This window comes from Corylus avellana, chromosome ca11, assembly GCF_901000735.1.
Source record: "Corylus avellana chromosome ca11, CavTom2PMs-1.0".
Taxonomy (NCBI): domain Eukaryota; kingdom Viridiplantae; phylum Streptophyta; class Magnoliopsida; order Fagales; family Betulaceae; genus Corylus; species Corylus avellana.
The window spans coordinates 20,670,509-20,694,157 of NC_081551.1; the positions used below are offsets into that span (position 1 = coordinate 20,670,509).

The 23,649-nt window shown below is 34.3% G+C and overlaps 3 protein-coding genes across 4 annotated transcripts; 2 read left to right on the plus strand and 1 right to left on the minus strand.

Annotated features, from left to right (window-relative positions):
* Positions 1–6,541: 6,541 nt before the first annotated feature.
* LOC132166591 (uncharacterized) lies at positions 6,542–13,210 on the plus strand. Its single transcript, XM_059577439.1, has 16 exons — positions 6,542–6,833; positions 6,945–6,994; positions 7,219–7,279; positions 7,639–7,734; positions 7,808–7,954; positions 8,256–8,387; positions 8,740–8,867; positions 9,320–9,362; positions 9,564–9,647; positions 10,281–10,322; positions 10,484–10,554; positions 11,166–11,219; positions 11,325–11,430; positions 11,570–11,638; positions 12,432–12,575; positions 12,810–13,210. The coding sequence occupies exons 1-16, from the start codon at positions 6,699–6,701 to the stop codon at positions 12,945–12,947; spliced, it is 1,500 nt and encodes a 499-aa protein (XP_059433422.1). The 5' UTR covers positions 6,542–6,698; the 3' UTR covers positions 12,948–13,210.
* A 1,051-nt stretch (positions 13,211–14,261) lies between these two features.
* On the plus strand, positions 14,262–18,199 carry LOC132165573 (probable protein arginine N-methyltransferase 1). 2 transcript variants are annotated; one of them, XM_059576198.1, is made up of 9 exons: positions 14,262–14,595; positions 14,943–14,953; positions 15,063–15,218; positions 15,353–15,416; positions 15,512–15,654; positions 16,481–16,568; positions 16,775–16,890; positions 17,056–17,206; positions 17,783–18,199. In XM_059576198.1, the coding sequence occupies exons 1-9, from the start codon at positions 14,373–14,375 to the stop codon at positions 17,986–17,988; spliced, it is 1,158 nt and encodes a 385-aa protein (XP_059432181.1). In that variant the 5' UTR covers positions 14,262–14,372; the 3' UTR covers positions 17,989–18,199. The 2 variants fall into 2 exon arrangements, with proteins under 2 accessions (XP_059432181.1, XP_059432182.1); XM_059576199.1 differs by lacking the exon at positions 14,943–14,953 and having other exon boundaries at positions 14,464–14,595.
* A 277-nt stretch (positions 18,200–18,476) lies between these two features.
* Positions 18,477–21,723, minus strand: LOC132166097 (uncharacterized). The gene is made up of 7 exons (XM_059576856.1): positions 21,328–21,723; positions 21,068–21,178; positions 20,692–20,760; positions 20,125–20,256; positions 19,211–19,288; positions 18,986–19,114; positions 18,477–18,904 (listed from the first exon to the last, which is right to left on the minus strand). Exons 1-7 carry the CDS (start codon positions 21,532–21,534, stop codon positions 18,716–18,718), a joined length of 915 nt encoding a protein of 304 aa, XP_059432839.1. The 5' UTR covers positions 21,535–21,723; the 3' UTR covers positions 18,477–18,715.
* Positions 21,724–23,649: the final 1,926 nt, after the last annotated feature.

Here is a 23,649-nt window from a genome sequence, read left to right on the forward strand (position 1 = left end):
CAATCAGGTTGCGGCGTAAATTTGTGTTTTTATTTGCACGTTCCAATAGGAAGCAGACATCTCAGCTTGAAATATAAAAAATAATATCATTTACACTAAAAAATTTCACTTATCTTGAAAAAATACTTCATAAACAAAATATCTATTGATAAAACCACCGAATCTATCGTCTTAGTTGGTTTTGAAGACTCTGATGTTAAGAGCCCAGAGCTGAGTGGAGGCTCCGTGGTGAGTGGTGGGCATTAGGTTAGAATTAATGGAAAAGTTCATGGGATTGATTTGAATTAAAGATACAGTGTTTTTATCTCCATTGTATTTTGTGTTCTTACCTGATGTGCTAAATTTCTATTGAAGACTGTAAAAAATAGTTTTACACCACATCCTAATAAAACGAGCTCTTTTTCTTAAATCATCAATTATCCTAAAAATTTAAGATGGGTTCTAACTCAAAAGTCGGGACCTATGTTTTGATATCATTTTAAGTCATCACTTATCCTAAAAATTTACAATGATAAGAACTGGCATGGTAACAATTGGAAGACGTTTTTTAACTCGCTAGAAAGGAACCCAAATCATTGGTCGAAAAGCATGTAGTTGATGGAGTGGAATAAAATAAACCCTCATGATCCTTGAGCTAGGCCTTAAAGCTTAACCAAAACATTATTTTGAGAAGAGGGGGAGGAAGAGTTTAAGCTTTGTCTTTAACAAAAGCATAGAGATAATTAATATTAAGGTGAATCTGTATTATCTATTATCATTATGTGGCGGTGTGGGGATAGCCAAAGCTGGCCTTTTCAGCCATTCAAACCTAAATTAATGAATAAGTTTAAGTGTGTTAGGTGCCAAAGAAAGCAAGATTATCACGTAAAGCTCATTGCCAAGAAAGTGTTAAGTGGAGTCCAACTGAGAGAGAGCATGTCTTGGAAGCACCCTTGAGGTTAGGACTTATACATACATACATGATATATATATATATATATATGAATATGACAGGGAAATTGGATTTATAGAGAGCTTTGGTGTACTGGTCTGGTCTTCCTTATTTATGTGTCTTGTTCCCAACACTAAAATATAGTATTTTAGACTGAAAAGTCACGGGGGATTACATGTTACATGAGATGGGGATTTTGTTAATTGTCAAACAGCTCACTTTGTCAACATCTTGGAAGTACGGGGGGCCAGGACTCAGGAGTATGTCACTTCATGTTCTTCAATTCATATGGACTACAACCAAAAGGGAATGTGTTTTTTGACCTAATTTGCATCCCTTACTGCCTACTGCACAAATTAATATTGCCCTCCATCCCTACCCAAATCCATGTGACCAATTTTCTGGCATCTGTTGCGATAACAATGGTGGTTAGCTACTTCGAATCTCACAATGGAAAAGTGTTAGTCACATCTGCTTTATTACTCGAGAGATGGAATTGGCATGTCATAGTGTATCTGATGTTGAGGGTATATGAATCTGCTTGGAAGATACAGAACCAATAGAGAGATGCCAAGTGGAAAACATTATAGTAATCATGTCAAAGAGAGATAACGTGAGAATATTGGGTAGGTAATACTGACTCTGCAGGGCTCCATTGCAATGCAATTTCATGTCTTAATTCTCTCCTACCCTCCCTATATATCTTTGGCCGGGCATCTTCAATTATATTCAACGCGCATATATCCATCCTCATTTGTACTATTCTTTATATATTAATGATTCTTAGCGTGTTTGTACAAAACACGTTTTGAGAAACAAGGCTGCTGATCCTGACCTTTGAGGCAAGGTCTGCTGTTCATTGTTGTGGTAGTACAAATGCGCTGATATATAATAGTCTTTGAGCTTGTTTGGTCTTGCGATTTTGCATGCTAGAAAGTGTATTTTTAAACAAAAATGTGTGTAAAAACAATCTAGTGTTAGTAGTGTGGCGATTTGAAAATGTGAAAAAAAATTTACACAATTAAGACGATGCGTGCATTGTTTAGAAGCGCAAGATTTTAAATGGAAATTTTTATTTTAAAAAGTTGAACCGTTTAAAATTCACGTTTTCATTAACTACGTTTTGAAGTTATTACTTTTTTAAATTGAACGTTTTGAAACTGCTAAACCAATTGGTATTTAATATTATAAACTTCATGCGAGTCGAACAAATGATATATATATATATTGGCAAATGTAAAGCAACAAGAAGGACAAAAAAATAAAAATGTTTTCAATCATGAGATTTGAAAAGACGATTTTTGGAAACCTAGTTAAGTATTTGGTAAAATTACAGTTTTGACCTTTAAAATCGTAGTTAAGCTTTTAAAATTGTGTGTTTTAAAAAACACGTCCTTGCTTGCAATTTTTTAAAAAATACACTCCCAAACTATACATTTTTATTATTTGATTGAAAATGGTGCTTCTAGTCGGTGTGAAATGCACTCGACAACAACAAACTAAGGGAGTATAGGTGTCACTCAAGGGAACTAATTAACACTGGGATGAGGATTAATTAATTTACAAATCGACCAAATACAAATAATATTCAGCAAAAGCCAAAAGATGTCTTTGGTATTAATTTCTTAATATTGTTGCTCTAGTTGTAAAGCATTGATGAAAATGCAAATCCACCGGCGTCTTTTGACTAACAACAATTCATCAAGACCATTCAAATTAATATTATTGCCGTTTGGAATTTATATTGTTTAATTATTTTATTTTATTTTAATACACCCATTTTGTATTTTTAATCATGAATTTTAAAGCCAATGTTTCTATGTATCCGCCAAGAATCGCCTTTTTATGGAAGATTATTGTCTAAATATGTATAAAATAAATAAATACATTTTCATTATTGGTTTTATAATTAATAATTAATAATTAATACTTGGAATAATAGCTTCTTGCACTGCCTAAATTGTGATCCAAGAACGTCCACACAGGCTGAGAGATGGGATTGCTTTACCCACAACATTATAAAAGAGACCATGCATGATTTTCTATTTGTCTTGTCCACTCGAATTCTTTGTATTTATTTATTTATTCACTTTTCTTATTGAGGTATTAGTTAATAATATTATGCATATATAATCCAGCTCCTCGACAACCAGGCGATCGAGCACGCACGCACGCTCGCTCAGCGTTCCAATCATCGATCGAATTACATATATTATATATAAGTTTACGTTGGAAGTTGGAACTGATCATGAAATTGGTTGAATATCATGTAAAATGTTGTTTCAATAATATCAGGCTTCAGACAACCAGACGGCACCTCGTAAATTCAAACACATGGCTGCACCATTTTCATGTCTTAATTAAAAAAAAAAAAAAAAATTAGATTATTTACAAATAAAAATTAAATAAAATTCGACAGAGACCTTTCCATAGCAGAAAGAAGTGTGAATATTGCATCTTCTCCCTGGCCTGCCAAACCTGATTGGACAACAATGATAAATGCCAACACTATATATATATATATATATAGAATAATTTTGATTTGTTGGGGGGAGATAAATAAATAGATGGATTGACCACCATCTTCACTAGATCATAATTAAAGGGTAAATATTTGAGTCTCCAAGTGAGATTTTGACATTATATATATATATATATATATTGATTAATTATGATCACCACCTAATGTAAGACTTAGGTCATATTTGCTAACGTTTTTTTTTTTTTTTTTTTTTATTTTAAAAAAAAAACCACCTCTCAAATACACTAAGGTTTGCCACTGTGCTGCACTTGTTTTGAAACCAACGGCCGAGGTGGTTGGCCATTGGACATCCACGGTAGTTAGTTATCTCATCACCAAGGCGGCCGGACAATAACCCAACCGGGCCGCTAGCCATGAGGCTTCCTTTTTTTTTTTTTTTTTTTTTTGGGTGGGGGGCAAAATGTTGTTTTCAATTCATATTTGGAATTAAAAACACCTAAAATGTACCAATTTTAAATTTTGACCGTGAAAATGAAAATGAACTTATTTCCACTTTGACGTAAATGGTTCCCACTTTGAGCTAAACGGTCAAAATTTTAAAGTCAATATTGACACTTTTTAGACAAAAATAATTAATGTGAAATTGTATACACCATTATATACTATCAATTTAATTTGAAATAGAGAGAATCCTTGCTCGGTCAAAGTGTTAGAGTAGGGATGACTTAATATAAATTAAGGCATGTGAAAACTGTTTAACAGAGTAATGCTATACTCTTCATGACACCCATTTTACGTTGGTTGACATTGTGTATTTTAAGCGACTTACTTCAATTCAGTCTCTTTAAAATAAAATAAAAGAAGAGTTGTTAAAACGTATCAGAGGTATACAGCAAATAGTTTTGCTTTGATCCCATTAGCGCACATAGATTGTAGAAGAAGCCTTGTGGGACAAGTCCATTGGAGCAACAACAAGAGCTTTACTGAATTGGACCTACTTAGTTGCTTTTCTTGGATTTGAAAAGGAAATTAAATTTTAAATGGAAGACTGAACTAAAACCATAAGCATTTTGCAGGTATTGGCAACCCACTCTTCCAAGAGTCACCATCTAAATATGCTCTTTCCAAAGAGGCAATAATCCAACCAAAATATATATATAACAATTAAGACATGGTCCAAATCCAAATATAAGCAAGGAGCATGGCTTGTCAAGAGTTTGAGAAGTTCCATTTTGACTTCAAATCACACCACAAAGCTACACTTGGCCATTTTACGAAGTTAACTGATTAATGATGTAATGAATTGACAAGGAATATACTGATATACACATCTTCCTAGTATCAAACAAAAATACCAAAGATACAACACAAGTCACAAATCATCATACTAATACTTAGCCGTAGATAAGTGATTGAATGATAGTTAAGGGACGCCAAACGTGTAAAATATTCAATTGAAATAGAAAATTAAAGATTGTTCTAGTGGTAATAGAATCATAAGAATAAGTTTATTTTTAAACTTATTTTTAAAGCACGTCTAGGTTCCTCTAAAATCTTACTTGAACAATCTCGTTATGAACTTAATATTTAGGTTTGTAATATAAATCCTCTAAAATTAATTTTTTACCCTTTAAAAAAAAAAAAAAAATTCTCTTTACTTAAAATTCTAGTCCCAACCCTAGTGGTGTGGGATTTCTCTATTCTAAAAGCTATTTAAAACCAAAAAAAAAAAAAAAATAGAGAAGAAGAAAAAGAAAAAAGAAAAGAAAAAAAGAACAAAACCTTTCGAATTGGAGCTGGAGTCTTGTATCGAGCTCATAGAGCTTACAAGCCTAAACTTCGGAGCATTTGCAGACATAGCCCATACAGAATAACACAATCATCAACAACCGTATACCAAGCTCCCATAAAACAGGCCAAGTAAGGCCCACCGTTGTGTGTATGTAGTAAAGGAAGGGCAAAAGTTGACGTTGTAATAGTGAAAATCATAATGATAAAAGTTAACGCATGTAGTAAAGTTTATTGCTATGAGACTCAATGACTCGTATTGCAGTCTACTAAATATATATTTTTATGTTATACAAGTACTCCTTTTTCTTCTCTCAAGCCTATCGAAACAATGAGTTTTTTGTTCGCTTCTTTGTCTGCCTTAGTTTCCGTTTGAACATAGAAACGTAATAACAAAAAATGATTGATTTTCTTGTGTGTATGAGAAATGGGTGATTTTGTTGATATGATTTTAATTTGTTGACAGGGTTAAATAATAAATATTGGTTTTTTTCATGCATTACTTGCCTTTATTGTGGCAAGGGTGGCTGTGCGACTATCCTCTTTATTGGGAACGTGTGACTGCGTGGCCATCCTCTCTCTTAGGGGAGGAGTAGCCGTGCTCTATTGCTAACTTCATCTAAATTGCTATCTTAGAGCATTCCCATTTAGTTATTTTGTTGAACCAAAGTGTTAAAATCACTCTCCATCTGGCTCAGCAAACTAGCTAAGAGTTTGCTAAAGAGCTACGATACTCAACAACTTCTCTCCTCTATTAAAAATCATTTAAGCTTCTCTCTTCTCTCTCATAGAACTACATAAAAATTAAAAAATAATAAATTCGAAATAAAATATTAGAAGTTAATAATTAAAATACTGAGTCGGATGTAGGTACTTTAAAAATGTTGATAATTAAAATAGAAAAAAAGTAATATTTTAGCTAAATTTAACTAAGCTTTTGCTGAGGCGGATGTGAAAGTTCTAAGAGATGAGGTATTTTTTATCTACTAAATTTTGTGTTTTGTCAAGTAACTCTAGATGGTGGATTTCATTTCAACAAGGGTAAATTTGTCATGAAACTGACTCATGTCATGTGTTGCTTAGGTCAATATTAACGGTCAAATCTAACTTAAGATGTAACTCAAAATAAATTGATAGTTTGGAAGAACGAGTTATAGTGAGTCATAATTTGAATCTAACTCAGGATGTAACTCGAAACAAAACGATAGTTGGGAAGAAAGAGTTATATGAGTCATAATTTGAGGGCACAAGTACAAATAAGGTAGTAGTTTGGGCACAAAATATAATTTACCCTAAATACAATCATTTCTCCTCTAATTTTCATCGACCCGAATCCGAATTTCTCTCTAATTCGTTTTGGAACTTTGAATTCTATACGATTCACCCTCCGACGACGATTAGTTTGGAAATAATTTTAGCTTTTGCTATGGAAGAAGAATATGATTGAATAGGGAAAGAGGATCAACATCACTCTCGGAATCGAGTGAAGCCATCTCCATGGCTTCGTCATCGCCCTCTCCTCCCCATGTGCCAATGGAACTCCACGTCGCCAACCGGCAAAAGCTCCTCAACTCTCTCCGCCACCACCTCACCGATTCCTCTCGTCCTCTCCACGGCTTTGTTTTCCTTCAGGTACTCTCTCTCTCTGTGTCTACATATATATATATATACACACACACGAGGTTTTGAAATTTGAAATTTGAAATTTAATTTAATTTAATTTTTTGCTAATTCGGTTTTCAGGGAGGCGAGGAACAAACGCGCCACGATACTGACCACATCGAACTCTTCAGGTACTTGATCTCTCTTTCTCATTTCTTTCAATATTTCGATTCTGGTTTTTAGGAAATTCGTGAATTGTTTATGATTGAACTTCTATTTGAATCTTTTTTTTTTTTTTTTTTCTTTCATGTTGCAATTTACATTTGAATAATCGATGTGTTATTTTGTCTCTTAGAAAACTATCGGCATCAAATGGATTTTACTATTGATAATCGATGTGTTATTGCATTTATAGGCAGGAGAGTTACTTTGCTTACTTGTTTGGAGTCAGAGAACCTGGATTCTATGGAGCTATAGTAAGTAAATTGCGTCTACAGCACGTTTCTTTGTTCTGGTTTATTATTAGTTTGAGAACTGCCTTCAGAGTTATCTCCACTGTTAATCTCAATGAATTCCAAGCAAAAGTAGCAATAAGGATCCAATCACCACTGCCATTAATGGAACAATGATAGTATTATTTTGATTTAGTTTCTGAATCAGAAATCACCAAAAATATGTTGTTAATAGCATGCCCAAAATTTTAAAATTTGGTTTTATTTTTATTTTATTTTTTTAAATGCATGCTTGTGTGTTTAATTGATCAAATCATCTACGTAGTGTAGGATACTTAGTTGGCAGATTATAGAATTAATTTGCCATCATTTTTTCCGTGAAGGACATTGCGACTGGAGAATCTATCCTGTTCATTCCTCGGTTATCTGCAGACTATGCTGTTTGGTTGGGAGAAATAAAGCCGTTATCCTACTTCAAGGTGATTAAAGTGATTTGTAGTTTGAAGAGTGTGCCTTGTACATTTTTCAGCTCATGATTACGCTCTTTTGCAGGAAAGATACCTGGTTAGCGTGGTATACTACACTGATGAGATTGCTGGGGTTTTGCATGACCATTTCCAAGGATCTGGAAAACCCTTGTTTCTATTACATGGGCTTAACACTGACAGCAATAAATATGCAGAACCAGCAGAGTTTGAGGTCCTTACATCTCGCACTTGCTTTCTCTTCACAAATAACTTCTTTATACCTTCAGAATAGAGTAGTGGGTTACTAAGTTCTCAAGTTTCACTACATTTTTTAAATATTTCTGTACTGATAGCATTAGTGCATTAGCAATAAGTAGATCCTGAACTTAATGATGCATCTAATAACATGATATTTGTCAACAATTTTTCATGGTTCAGATGCATTTTAAATGGAAAACTTCCATATTCTTAGATCAGAATAACTATTGTTAATAATGTTTTCCTCTTCTTCCATTTTTTGAATCTCTGTTTAGGGTATGGATAAGTTTGAGACGGATTTGACAACTTTGCATCCTATTCTGACTGAATGCCGTGTTTTGAAGTCGGAGCTAGAGCTTGCCCTTATCCAATATGCCAATGATATAAGCTCTGAAGCTCATGTTGAGGTAACTATTTCCAAAATTTCTTATTTGCTAAACATGGTTATATAAATAGTCTACCTTCAATTGACTATAGAACAAAGAATATGATTCTACTCTTTAATGTCTTGTTCCGTATGCCATTCATGATTCTGAAGTAGTCTAGTAAAGGGGTCAAAGCACCAATTTGCTATCAGTTTGTTGCTATTTTAGTGAAATGCATTGTTTGCTGTCACAGCCATAACTTAAATGATGGAAAGAGCAAAGAGAAAGCTCTTTCTTGATAGGTGTTTTGTTGTTCATCTTTCCTGTAGAGTCATCTTGGGAATGCTTGTAGAGATAAATTGATGTACTTGTTGCTATTTTACATTCTAATTAGGTTATGAGAAAAACTACAGTGGGAATGAAAGAGTATCAGTTGGAAAGCATGTTTCTTCACCACACCTACATGTATGGTGGCTGTAGGCACTGTTCATACACTTGTATTTGTGCTACTGGTGATAATAGGTGAGTGTTTCTGTAGTTCTCAAGGTTTATTTTCTATGCATGTGATGCTAAATGCTCTTCTGCGCATTACTGAAACCTTGGTGCATGCTCGTTAGGGACATAACTTATCATTATTGCAGAAAAAATAATAAAATACAAACGGATGAAAATTGTGTTTTCTGAATTTGAATTTTGGTTATAATATCTGATCTTTTTGAAATGCAGACATGCCCTATGATTGTCCAATATTTTTTTACTGGTTTTGCTTTAGTACAGATTGAACCAGAGTTTGTACATATTATTATGAACTTTTGTAGACTAGCTGGCAAACATATTGAGTTTTTTTTTTTTTTTTGAAAGATTCTTACTGTTGTGTAAATGGAAAAGTAAATTATGAGTAGAGATGTATTGATATAGAATTTTACATCCATCATAGAAATGCTTGCTAACGGATATATTGTTTTATTACACAGTGCTGTGCTCCACTATGGGCATGCAGCGGCTCCAAATGACAAGGTATGGTAGATTTAATGCTTTTAGACTTGATACATTATAGAACTTTTTATATTGTGTTAATGCATAAACTATGCTTAATTGCTTAATGCCGGAGGTCTTTATTCTTTGGAGTTTCAGAATTCAAGTTGTCTAATTAAATTTCCTTAACTGGCAGAAGTGATTTTTTGGAGTTTTCAAACCCTTGTAATCTCCTTTGTGCAGACCTTGGAAGATGGAGATATGGCATTGCTTGATATGGGGGCTGAATACCATTTTTATGGGTCTGACATAACTTGTTCATTTCCTGTGAGTTTGACCTTTTTGCTTGCAACGTTAAAGTTAGATATTATTTTTTACGTATGGGCCTTAACTTTTTGAGTCGCACTGTTAATAAACTTTTTAAAGGTCCCCTCTAATGTCTTACCCAATTGAATGTGGCTTCTCTTTTTTCCTTTTTGCTTAGGTCCTTCTTTGATTGTGTTCTTAGATTGATCAGATCATCATCATTACAACTATCATCATTCATCTTTTTTACTAATCAAAAAAAAAAAAAAAACTATCATCATTCATCTTTTTATTCTTAGTCTAACAATGATGACTGGCCATATCATCTTATCATTGTCATCATCACAACCATCATCATACATACTTTTATTGTTTGACTTCTTCTGATTTTAGGTGTAATCACAATGATCCTTTCATTAAGAAATCCATTGGAATCTTGGAAAGGGTGTTAAATTAGAGTCCTGATTTGATGGGGATTTCTGGAGTAGAAGAGTATACTTGTGATGCAGATTTATGTTCAAGGTCATCTAAATAGTGAGAAGTAATAGATAGTATAGAAGTAGAAAATGCTCCTTATGCTACTAGGAACAAAACCTAGTTGTTTGATCTTCCCCTTTTATTAGAAAATCTCATTGATTTAAATTTTCTGTGCAGGTGAATGGGAAGTTTACTGGTGATCAGTCACTCATATATAATGTATGTGCTTTACTTTGAGAGCAGTATCAACCTAAGTATTTGGACTTAATTGCTGTAACAAACGCATCCCAAACAAAAATGTGCATACCTATTATTTGGGTTGACTGCCTTCTGGCATTTTTCATTCTTCAGACTGTGTATTCAATTATCATTTTTCGCAGGCTGTCCTTGAAGCACACAATGCTGTCATATCTTCAATGAAACCTGGAGTAAACTGGGTTGATATGCACATGTAAGTGTGGAACTGATATTTCTGTTAGAATAATTACAATGTCTTTCTGTGTGTGTTATAAGGTTCACCAAGGAAAATTACACGAGGGATGGGATGTCCTCTTTAGGGAACAACAAGGAAAAACTACCTCATATATGAAAGCATTGAAATGGAGTGGTTTTATTTTGTTCATTAGAATGTGTGGAGAACCTTATGTTGAATTACAGAAAAAAAAAAAAAAAAGGGAAAAAAAAAAGAACAATCCTTGTGCAATCAAAGCCTAAACAAAGTATGGTAGCCAACAAATGTCGAAGAAGCTTTTGCTTATTGAATGTAAAGATTCCAATGTAATATCGATCATCATGGTCTGATTTGGTGTTCTGGAAACTGGACATCATCTTCTAGAAGTGTTGGTGTACAAGCATTACTTTTATTCTATTTACAATTTCATTTCTTAAGAGAAAAAGCTATTTGTTTTATCAAGGTTAGCTACATTCTTCATTAAATAGAAAAACGTAGTCATAATATATCTCTATATTCCCTAGATCCTGGTTCCAGATGCCTAAATCGTTTCCTGTGCATGCAATTCTGCATCTTACATTATCTTTTTTTATTTAAAAAAAAAATTGCAGATTAGCAGAGAAAGTTATCCTTGAGTCATTGAAGAAAGGATCCATCATTGTTGGGTAACATCTATTTTCTCAATAATGTATCCTCAGTTACTTGCAACTTCTTATTCTTATTAGAAGGGAAGTTTTTGATTCATGTTTAGTTGTGGTCATTGGTTCTAGCAATGTGGACGATATGATGACTGAACGATTGGGTGCTGTTTTCATGCCTCATGGGCTAGGGCATTTACTTGGTATTGACACACATGATCCTGGGGGCTACTTAAAGGTCTTGTGAGTAATATTTCTGCTTTTGCCTTTTAGTTTCTATTTCTTGTTTTAATTTATAATGATTGAGAACTGTGCATATCATATATGTTTCGTATTATATTTTCCTTGATCACTTGGAAACATGGCATTTTTTGCAGGGAATGGAGAGACGAAAAGAACCTGGATTGAGGGCCTTGCGGACAATTAGAGAGCTCCAGGAGGGAATGGTTAGTAATGAATTTTTCAGTAGATGGAATTGTCCTTTTTTCTTTTCCTTTTTGGTAACAGAATCAAATCATATTTGTTGGAGATTCTGTTTTCTGAAATCCATGACCCAGGTTAAAAAGCATGTGTTGCGTTTGATAACTATGAAGTTGTTTGATTTCCTTCATATTTTTTGTTACCATGTTTTCATTTAGATTTATTTCATTGGTCAAAATCAGAATCTGATGGAAAATCTGTGTTGGACTTTTATATATTGTTCTATCTTGTATTTGGTAAGAGAAGTTCTAACTTCTTAGGGTTAACTTATTTGAAGGGAAGTTGAAACTGAAATATTTACATTAATATCAAATCACGTGCCAAGCATGTTTGTCAGGGATACATAATTGCTATTATCATCTATGATTTATTTAACTGCCTTTGTATATGCTTTATCATAAGGGTCATATTCTGTTTAGACTCGTAAACTCCTAATGCTATGGAGTGGAAATGCATAGAAATGTTTGGTCATGTCTTGCTTATTCTTTGGAAGGAATTCGTTTTCTTTTATTCTGCAGTGTTCAATTGGATTCTTTCATTTAATTACTAATTAGTTTTTCCTTTGGCGCCTGAAGGAGTACTTTGAGACTAAATATAAATTGATGTTGCAGTTATCTACTATGGTTTGCTCAACTGCTTGATTTCTGTACATGGGCCTTTCTGTGATATGTCTGTATAGTTTGCCAGATCCTTAATATATGCTACAGAAAATATATGAGAATAATCATTGTTCCATTTTTGTGGGGCCTGTTTATGTAGGTGATTACAGTCGAGCCTGGATGCTACTTCATTGATGCTTTGTTGCTTCCAGCCATGGAAAGTTCAAACACTGCAAGATTCTTCAATCAGGAAGTAATTGGCAGATTTAAAGGTTTCGGTGGAGTTCGAATTGAAAGTGACGTGGTACTTCTTACTGAACCATTCCTTTACACCTGAAACTAGATTAAATAATTTTCTTTCCTTGACATTTATATCTACATAATAATATTGGTTATGCTTTCGGTCTCACCGTATACGGCACAGATATGGTTTTCCCATTTTAATTTTTGATATATTGGAAATGCAGAATTAGTAGATTTTCTCAAGTTACTGATTATTTTAGCGTTTTATATTGTTCCTTTTTTTTTTTTTTTGCAGCATGTCTCTGCCGGTGGGTGCAAGAATATGACGAAGTGTCCCCGGAAAATATCGGAGATCGAAGCAGTGATGGCGGGGGCACCATGGCCGATTGACAAGACCTCTATTTATTTAGAAAATGGTAGAGAGCAGGTTTAACAGTTGCTGCCCCTGATAATGTGCTCTCCATGAGGCTGACTTCTGCTGTCATAGATTTTGTGCTTTTATAATGTGAATTTTTTTTTTTTTTGCTTTGTGTTTCTATTCTTGGAGTGAACATTATGATATGCTACAGCTGGATGGATTCCTTGGGCTAGGAATTTGATAGAACTTAATTTTGATTGTCCAATGAATCCAGAGTTTTGGCTCCAATTATTGAATATGGACGGTCAGGATACCTCTCACTCTCAGCATTAAAATCATGATAATATAGAGAAAGTATCATCAAAAATGATTGGACATGAGACATCTATAGGTGACTTTTTAAGTCGTTACAACTTTTTCATTTTTTGTTCTTCAAATTTTGAGAACAAGATCTCGAAAAACACAACTAAAACAACAGAAATTCCTCTAAGGATCCAACTTCAAGGGGGTGGCCGACCACGTCAAAGGTATGCTTTGACTACCCTTTTACTTACTTTGGGTTTTTATTTTTCTTAAAAGTTAACCTAATTCAATTCAAACAATTTTGTTCCCCGAAATTATTGATATTACAGCTACAATTCCTTAAGAGGGAACTCATCCCTTGAAAGGCTTAGGGTATTGAGATATGGTGCAATACGTAACGAATTGTATTGTGCAATATATTTTATTTGGATCGTTTATTTCAAATGGATGGTTGATCAATTGTAACAAGAAATTAGCAATTAGGTTTAAAAATTAGGCTCGGCCTCTTATCTTCCAAGTTTGTTATTAAATTAAATATATATGTATTTTTAAGACTTAAAAACTAGGCTTGTCCTCTATAACAAATAGGTTTGACTCATCATTTCTACTTTGGCCGCTTCAGATGAAAAATCTTGATTTTGCCCTTGGCCATGAAAATGATTCAGCCACTTCTAATAGCCGGTTTGGAAGTGGTTGAATGGGTGGTTTGGCCACCCCATCACCCACCTAAGCCACCCTTTCTATTTATTGGCATTGTTTTTTTTTTTAAATAGGGTTCAGCTTAAATAAGGTAATTTTTGTAACGGTTCATATTTAATTCTTTTTTTTCTCTCTCTTTTTCTTATAAGATTTGAACCGTTCAAAAAAAAACTAAATCACTGTTTTTTTTACACCACACCTAATCCAAATCCTTAAAAAAAAAAAAAGGGAGAAAGCATATTACCGTCGGTGATATTGGGTAGGGCAGCAAGTCGGCAACTATAATGTGCAAACCAAAACGACACCGTATGATTTCTTCACCAAAGGACTTAAAAACCAAAAAACAACTCCCACTATTTAAACCCGCGGAAAGAGGCTCTCTTTCTCTTTCTCACACACGCATACAAAGCTCAGCTGCGCAGGCAAAGCAGCGTAAAAAAAAGCCATAAACCCCACAAGCAAAGGCCATAAGGCAAAAGCCCTAATTTTCGCTCTCAAATGGGTCGCCGCAAGAACAGCAACAACGACACCAATCAGAGCTCGAGCAGCTTCAACAACTCGCACCAGCTCCACGACGCCAAGATTCGCTTCGAGGACCCCGAAGAGACCACCGAGTGCTCTACCCACGACGAGTCCATGTGCGAGCCCGACGACGACTCGCTTCTCGACGGCGATGATAAGACCAGCGCCGACTATTACTTCGATTCCTACTCTCACTTCGGTAAGCCTCGATACAAACCTTACCTTTGCTTTCCGACAAAACTGGGGAAAAGAATAGGGGAAAAGTGAATGCTTCGAAGTAAAGCCTTTGTAACTGTTTGTGGAAAAGAATGTTTTTTTTTTTTTTTTTTTAATCTCTTTATGATTTTGGGTTGTCATGGTTTTGTGGATAGTTTAAAGCTTTGAATCAACTAATGTAGAAAGTTTGTTTGGATTGGTTAAGTGGAAGTTTTTTGTTTTCTTTACAGCAAGTTATGAAGCATTAATGCATGTATGTTTATATGGTGGAGAGTACTTAATTGACTATCAAGTTTTGAAATTGAATAGTTTTTTTGTGTGTATTTTCAGGTATTCATGAAGTAAGTTGACACAACCTGGATGCAGGGTAGTGTTAGTGTTAGATTTTGTTGTAGTGACATTGTGTTGCTAATATCTTTGATTATTTTTGTGACCCTCCTTACATTGCAGGAAATGTTGAAAGATGTTGTGAGAACTAAGACATATCAAAACGTTATTTATCAAAATAAGTTTCTATACAAGGACAAGGTGGTTCTTGATGTGGGAGCTGGGACAGGAATTTTGTCCCTATTTTGTGCCAGAGCTGGGGCAAAACATGTTTATGCAGTATGTTTTTCATTTTTTCTTTTGTTTAAGATCAATCAATTTGTAGGAAAATGTTTTGTCTCTTCTTATTTTACCATGTAGTTTGGTCACGTTGGCTACATATTGTACTTACTTTACAAATTTTGCGTTCAAAGGTTGAATGCTCCCATATGGCTGACATGGCAAAGGAGATTGTTGAAGCTAACGGATATTCTAATGGTGATGTTATTGGTTTTGACATGTTACTTTCTTTCTCTCAGTATTTGCTTTGATGGCTGCAGCTTTATTTACTCATTCATCATTTGTTGTTACAGTTATAACGGTTTTGAAGGGAAAAGTTGAAGAAATTGAGCTTCCAGTGGCTAAAGTGGATATAATTATTTCAGAATGGATGGGTTACTTTTTATTGTTTGAGAATATGCTGAATACAGTCCTTTATGCACGTGATAAATGGCTTGTAAGTTGCCGCTGTCATTTACATTCCAAATTTCCTCTATTTCTAGTAGATCTAAAACTGGCGAATCTTATGCCTGTGGCTTTATTAATTCCAACAATAATCATATTATACTGCAGATGTAGGGAGATATGTCAGTCTAATATTTGACTTCATAAAAATGTCCATAACATTAACAATTATATGTTGCCTTAATGTTAGACCTGTTCCTTATTTTTTTGGAATGCTTTTTGACAAGTTCAAATCTATATCTGTTACTATCCTTCAGATCGACATAATTGTTTTCTGTTACATATAATATGCATTTTATAATGAAGTAAATGTTGGAAGCTTCAGATTGTTGTGGCCTTGGAATTGGAACTTCTGTTGAATGGTGGGAACTTTGGGCTCCTATAGATTTATATCATTCATAGAGTTGTGGATGGAGAACTATGATGGAGAGAGTTGTGAGTGGATTAATCTTGTATTCTCATACTTCATAGTGGTCAACTTCCAGGGAAAAATATGCAATCGGTTCCTGAAAGGTTGCTTTCTTCATACCTAAGGTTTCCAAGTTATTTTTGCCTTGGTGTACTAGGCTATCATGTGGGCTGTAAACATAGGTTCAGAACACTCAATTAATTTAATTGTAAGATTACTTTAATTCCTTGTATTGCTGTTTTTGTGTTCATATGCTCACTTCCATGGTTGTGTTTTGTTGTGCTGTAATTTGGTATTTAGTGATTATTTTTTCTACTTTCATGGTGCAATGGTTTGGTATGTGTTGTTATTAAACTATGCTATAGTTTGTTTAAATCAATAGTGTTAATTTTCCTTTTCATTTATCCAGGCTGAGGATGGAGTTGTGCTACCTGACAAAACTTCTCTCTACTTGACAGCCATCGAGGATGCAGAGTACAAAGATGACAAGATTGAATGTAAGACTATTGACGTTTTGCATATACAATAGCAAGATGCTATTGGTTTAGTATCCATTTTTTTGTCTGGATAGTATAGGAGCCTGTTAATTCACTCTGTTGCTGTTATGGGAATATGAAGTGCTAAGTTTTTTCCAACTACAACATGATGGTGCAGTGTAATTTCCTTGTTCTTACTTTTTCCCCTTGCCAATTTCATTCTCCAGTTTGGAATAATGTATATGGCTTTGACATGAGCTGCATCAAGAAGCAAGCCTTGATGGAGCCCCTTGTTGACACGGTTGATCAGAATCAAATTGTTACGAACTGTGAGCTACTTAAGGTGGGAATTACAGGGGCACGCTGATGCAAAAACATATGAAATAATACTAGATATTGTTTGATGGTAGATTTAGTTTGCTTTTCATTTTTCCTTTCTGATTGGTCCTTATGAAGCGGTTACTTTGCTTTTTGGCTAATGTAAGTTCATTTGCTTCTCTTCATTCAGATAATGGATATCTCCAAGATGGCTCCTGGGGATGCTTCCTTCACCGCTCCTTTCAAGCTTGTGGCAGAACGTGATGATTACATCCATGCTCTTGTAGCCTATTTTGATGTAACATTTAGCAAGTGTCATAAGTTGACCGGCTTCTCCACAGGTTTGTTTCTTTGCTCTTTACGTGCTTCTCTTTTGGTAATTTTATTGTCTGGATTAAGTTTTGTTGTGGACTGGTACATGTTATTATTTAAACTGTATATTGTTTAAAGGAAAAGGCATTTCTTTATGCCCAAGGTTTAACATGTTGTATTCTTGCATTTGCTAATGCCCCCATAAGCTAGGTTTATAAACTCCATATCTGACTATGGTATTCTGCCAAATCTGTGAATTGATCGAGTCAATCAAATCAATATCCATGGGGCCTTTTCTAGATTGGAAGGCCATCAGCTGAGGTTGTAGTTTAACTTGTGTCGCTTTCTGGACTGTCTTGGTGTCATTAGTTGGTATCTTATAAGTGCTCTTTCAACCTTCACTGCATCACTCTGAAGTGAAAACCAAGTGTAAAAACCTATGGTCTAGCTTTTTGGGACATCTTGTTTGCATTGCTTTGTCTGTGCTTGTCTTTACTATGATTATATGCAAGGTGTTTGGACCAAAAACCAGGTTTCTCCAGGTTTCAGCCATACAGGCTTGGTGAACTGTTAATTAATATGTTTCTGATTGGAATATCATGCAGGGCCTAGATCAAAGGCTACTCATTGGAAGCAAACAGTCCTGTACCTGGAAGATGTGCTTACCATATGCGAAGGTGAAACATTATTTGGGAGCATGACTGTGGATCAAAACAAGAAAAATCCCCGTGATGTCGATATAATGCTCAAATATACATTGAATGGTCGGCGCTGCTCGGTCTCAAGAATTCAGTACTACAAGATGCGCTAAGTTTTGTGTTGCCGATGCTTTCGATTATTGTTGCTCACCCACTATTTAAAAGCTGCCTACAATTAGTGCGTGAAGAATGAATTGCGGGTTGGTTTTGAAGAAACTGCAAGTTATCTGTAATATCAGATTATCATTTCTTACGACTTCAAGGGATAATATTGATTTGTAATGCTAAAAATTTTGAATTTAATTTATATTCGATGTTTCTCTAGCAATTTGTTCTTTATTGTGTTCATCATTTTCTGCTTGGAATCTAGTAAATCATTATGAAGCTCTTTTATCAATGATAGGTTGCCTGTGGCTAATTGAATTTCTGTTTAGCCTATAGGCTAAACAGAACTCGCTTGACAAAGTTAAAAAAACACAGGACTCGCTTGACAAAGTTATTTTAGAAGTACAAAAAAGTGTTTTTTGTTAAAAGCATTAACAAAACTTCAAATTTAACTAATTTTACTATCATGTCGTGTTAAAAAAAACATTTCAACCAATAAGTGAACAGCATTGTCTAAAGTTTTTTATCCAGTGGCAATTCTGCTCTTGTATACATTAACAAGCCTGATTGCAAAAAGGAAAATAAAACAAAAAAGTTCCACAGGATAAGCATTTATTGTACTCTTTCCTACTATCAAAATTTGTGTTTTTGTATTGCCTAACAAAAGATAATGATACAACGAGCGTAAACAAGCAGATCCTCACTTCTCCTGCAATGTTTGTGATTAGTGGGGAGCTAAAGTTCTGATTTGCTGGCCTTCAAATTCTTTGAACCTGCTGCCTTCTTTCTTCTCCACCACTGCCTTACCCGGTTGGAGACTTTGTATGCGTGTTTCTTTAACGAGTCCCTCACATTTGCGATCCCTTCGGTCATCTTCTGTCTCCAATCGCCCTTTGTACTCTCTTTCTTCCTCAGAACATCTCCCTGTTTGAATGGATTCTTTAACGATAAGCACAATACATTCTTATAGAAACTATATAATCAAAGATGAGATTGTCACAGTACCAATTTTGACGGGAATTGTGCCTCATCATCATCCTCGTCTTCATCATCGTCACCTCCATCACCAAAATTTTTCATGTTCATCAAATCGTCTCTGGAGTACATTTTCATGCCGGGTGCTCCTGGCATACCCTGAAGCACAGAGAAGCAGAATAAAGGCCAAATCCAACATGGCCCAAATCAACAAATAAAGAAAGCATAAGCTCTAAGGCAATAATAAATAATCACCTCCATAGATTTCATTAACTTTTCCATTTCAGCCTCTTTAGCTGACTTGGGCACAAAAAGTTCTCCAGGGGTCCTATCCTGTGCAACAGATAGAAGATAATTTAGTGCTGTACAAATTTAACCCTCTAGTTCTTTGATCAATTGTGCAAAACCAATTATCTCATTGTCAATGTCACACTATGTGATAGCCAACTATTTGAAATATCTAATGACAGGGAGAGGGTCTTGACATAAATGCAAGACATCCACTTATCCAAGTAATATAACTTTGGACACAATGAACTTGTTCATATATGGTACAATTAAGTTATATGAAAAGTGTATAGTTATATGTTAATGATGCAAAGCTATTTAGCGGTTTATAGCAAAATCTGGGAAGAAGGGAATATAAAATGTTCAGTGATTGATTTCTACGCAGAAGATATGATCTGTCTATGGAGGACTTCATTATTTAGGACTCTAGCATCATTTTTTTTCAGGGAGTACAAAAGCATCATAATGGAAACCATTTTCACCAGAAAGTTCTCATCCTCTTTCACAATAATTCTTCTTGAGGTGTTTAGACCAGATATTTAATGCTAAGACTGAAAATGTATCTAGGAATTAGTTGTAGCTCAATGAAAAGCCTTCACGAATATATAGGAATTAAATCAAGGGCAGTATTGCCATGCCCAATATATTGGCAAGCATATGTAAAAATTGTGAAAAGTAAATTGGTTAAGTACCGGAATCATCCAGACTAAATTAATATATACATTAGATTCCAAGACAATCTGCAATTTTGTTTTTCTCCTAAAGCTTCAAGTCAACAAATCTTGATCTATTTCACATTATTCAATGAAAAATGGTCCACGGAGAGCTATGTATTATGCATAAAGAAATGACCTAAGAGTACCAGTTCAGAATGCAGTTACCTTGGGAACTGGAGGTGGCTTGGTACTGCATGCTTTAGTAAGGTCCTTACATAGAAAGCTAACCAATGAATCAATATTAGGCTTGGATTTATATAGAAATTCAGCAACATCAGTATCAGAATACCCCAAGACCTGCAAATTCCACAAGTAGGGATAGGATTATAACACATCTGGAATTGAGGTTAATAAAATCATTTGTAAGGACTAAAAATTAAAGAGAATCTTCAGAGGGTAGATTAATGCAATAAATTAAAAGATTGATGAACATTTCTCGGTAGTATCTGAAACTGAGGCCTAACAACCCAGTGCCAAGACCCAGGGGCAAACAACTTGGTGCCAAAGATTCTACCAGATTGAACATAGGACCTATCTTATACCATTCGCAACTCTCAGTCAATACAGATAGAAAATGAAATTGAAAAACGCCAGTTTTGTCCATATTCTAGATAGATAATTAACTCAAAAAAAAAAAAAAAAAAATGGTAGACATCTTTGCCACATAGAGTTACATAATAGCAACCAGAGCAAGACATCAAATAATATACAGATCAAGTGACAAAATCTCACTTCTTGGCAAGCCCGCTCAATTGTCTTACACTCTGAATTGCATTGTCCTTCAGAGTCTTGTTCCACCAGCTGAAACCAGATGAAACTTAAATGAGTTAGCAATTCAAGGCATTGAAAATCAAAATTATGCATTCAGATTGCCCATAAAAGAAGTAGAAATGCACCAATGCAATCTGGGCTTATCATAAAGAAAATGTCATGCACAATCCTACCAAAGTACCAACCCCTATTAGTTCCATTTAAAACACATTCTTGCCAAACCAGGTCCACAAAGATCCAAACAATCACTGATAAAACCCAAAGTAAAAACCCAATTTCAAACAACCAATTCATCAAACAGCACCAAAAACAACCCAGATAATAAATTCTTTCTTACCTCTAACTTATCCCCTTGTTCCACTATATCTATCCGTAAAATCCAATCCGCTTCAGCTTTCTTCAGATTACAAACATTCTCCGCCATCTCAATTATTTGATACTCTGAGATCTGACCCCCAATACAAACGATACACCAAAACCAGAATCAAATTCCACAGAATAAACAAAACCCACAAATTCACTTCTCAAACACTCGTATTGAAATGAATAACTGGCAAACCCAGATGACAAATTTTTTTTTTTTAAAAAAAAACAAACCTTCTTGGGAGAGATCTCAGCTTGCTTCTTCTGAACCTGGTCGTACAGCTGAGCTGCGAGCTTCTCACAGACCTGGCATTTGATGTGCGGAATATCTTCCTTTCTGGCACCCATCAGGGGCTTCTTGGAACAACGAGAGACTGGTATCCACGCTGAGACTAGCAGCACAGACACTAGAACGAAAAGCAGAGACTTCGTTGTCGCCATTAACAAAAAGTCTCCAGAATTCAAAGAAAACAAGAACTTTCAACAAACAGTTGGTGAACAAAATTTGTTAAAGAGATGCCAACACACCCAATTTGATCTTTTTAATAGAGTTTTCACCAAAATTTTATCGTTTGGTGAGGCACCAAAATTCTGATCCTGCAAACAATATGCACTCTCTCTCTCTCTCACTCTGTGTTTATGTTATTGCTCCGTATCTACAAGAAAAACATAATTTTTTTTTTTTAAAAAAAAAAATGGAGAGAAATTAACGTTTTGCTGTTTCTTTGTTTCTGATTGGCTACTTAGAGCGGAGTACAGTGGGTCCCTTGCTTTCGACCAATAGGGTGCGAGATAACACGTGTTTATTTTATAATAACCACGTCAAAATTTATATATCTTTATATAATTAATATATATATATATAAAAAAAAACTTTATATAATTAAGGGAAATTATATCTAAAATCCTTAGGTAAACGCGTTATTATTAAAAACTCTCTGGGTATTTTTTTTTTGAAATTTAGTCCCTGGGTCACTCGAAACTACTAGAAAACTCTCTACCGTCAATTTTTGTTAACTTCCGTTAGTCTACTCAAAACTCACCGTTTTATCTGATTAAAATATTATTTTTTTATTAATTTAATTTAAAAATTCAATCTTAAAAAAAAAAAAAAATAGCAGGCCAAGGGTGGCGGCCACCTCAGCCCACCCCCACTGTCTCCTGCTGGGCGTCAGTTTCACCCTGTGGGTGTAGCTGAACTCACCCCCTGGTGGTTTATGGCCAATTCCCGATTAGTACACCAAACTAATCTACTTCGCAATGAGCCACCTTTTCACTCCACGCCATCTCTTTAGCAGGGTTCGGCGACCCCTTTGAAAGTTTATGAAGCCACCCGTCATGGAGCCACCTCATGGCGGTGGTTTACCACCACCCCATACACACCCCACATCTTTTTTTTTATAAAAAAAAAAAATTAAATTAATAAAAAAATAATATTTTAATTAGATAAAACGGTGAGTTTTAAGTAGACTAACGGAAGTTAACAAAAATTGACGATAGGGAGTTTTCTAGTAGTTTCGAGTGACGCAGGGACTAAATTTCAAAAAAAAAAATACACAGGGAGTTTTTAATAATAGCGCGTTTACCTAAGGATTTTAAATATAATTTCATTTTTTAATAATTTTATTCACTTTAAGATATATTGACGGGATAGATTATTCACTTTAAGATATAACTTCAAAAAAACTATATATATATATTACAAAAATTAGCGTATATAAATGCTTTTGGACAAAGATTTGGTATTTTGTTAATTTATTTATTTATTTTGACATGTTTGCATAGGATAGAAATTAGCTCTTTTTTTTTTGTCCCCAATGGGTAGTTCAAGCGGAAGTTATTAATTCGATTTCTCCCTCCACCTTCCCTTGTGTGAACATGTCAAAAAAATAAAATAAAAAAAAGCTCTTTTTTATCGGTCCACACATAGGAAATAATTAGGAGTCCCCAAGAGATAGCTCAATCGGCTGGAACTACACTTAATAAAGTTGAGGTCACTAATTCAAATCTCTCTCCCCTTTTGTGCGGCCATGTCAAAAAAAAAAAAAAAAAAAAAAAAAAAAAAAAAGGAAAGAAAGGGGAAAAATAATTCGAACTAATGACCTTCAATTTATGATGCATGGTATTGAGCTACCCCTTCAGAATAGTTAATTTATTTAAAGAACATACATAATATAGATATTTTTGAGAAATAGATGTTCAGTTAAAAAAAAAATTACACATACTTTGGCCCTAAAATGACTTTTTTTTTTTGCAAGGGGTAAAAGTATTTTTACTGAGCTCTTTAAATTTGGTTTTTTTTTGAAAAAAATTAAGAAAACTCATAAAAAAAATTCCATTTAATGAGCTATTTACTCTATTTCAAATTTAATTTTAATCAACAAGACTCCAAATATTAAGAGAAAAAAATAAAAAGTTATTTATTTTTTAAGCTTATATATATTCATTTATTTTATTTCTCTTTCATTTACCAAGAATAAAATAAAAATTAAAAATAATATTTAACTAAAGTAGAAAAGAGATGAGAATTTAATGTTTAATTTATTTTAAAAGTGA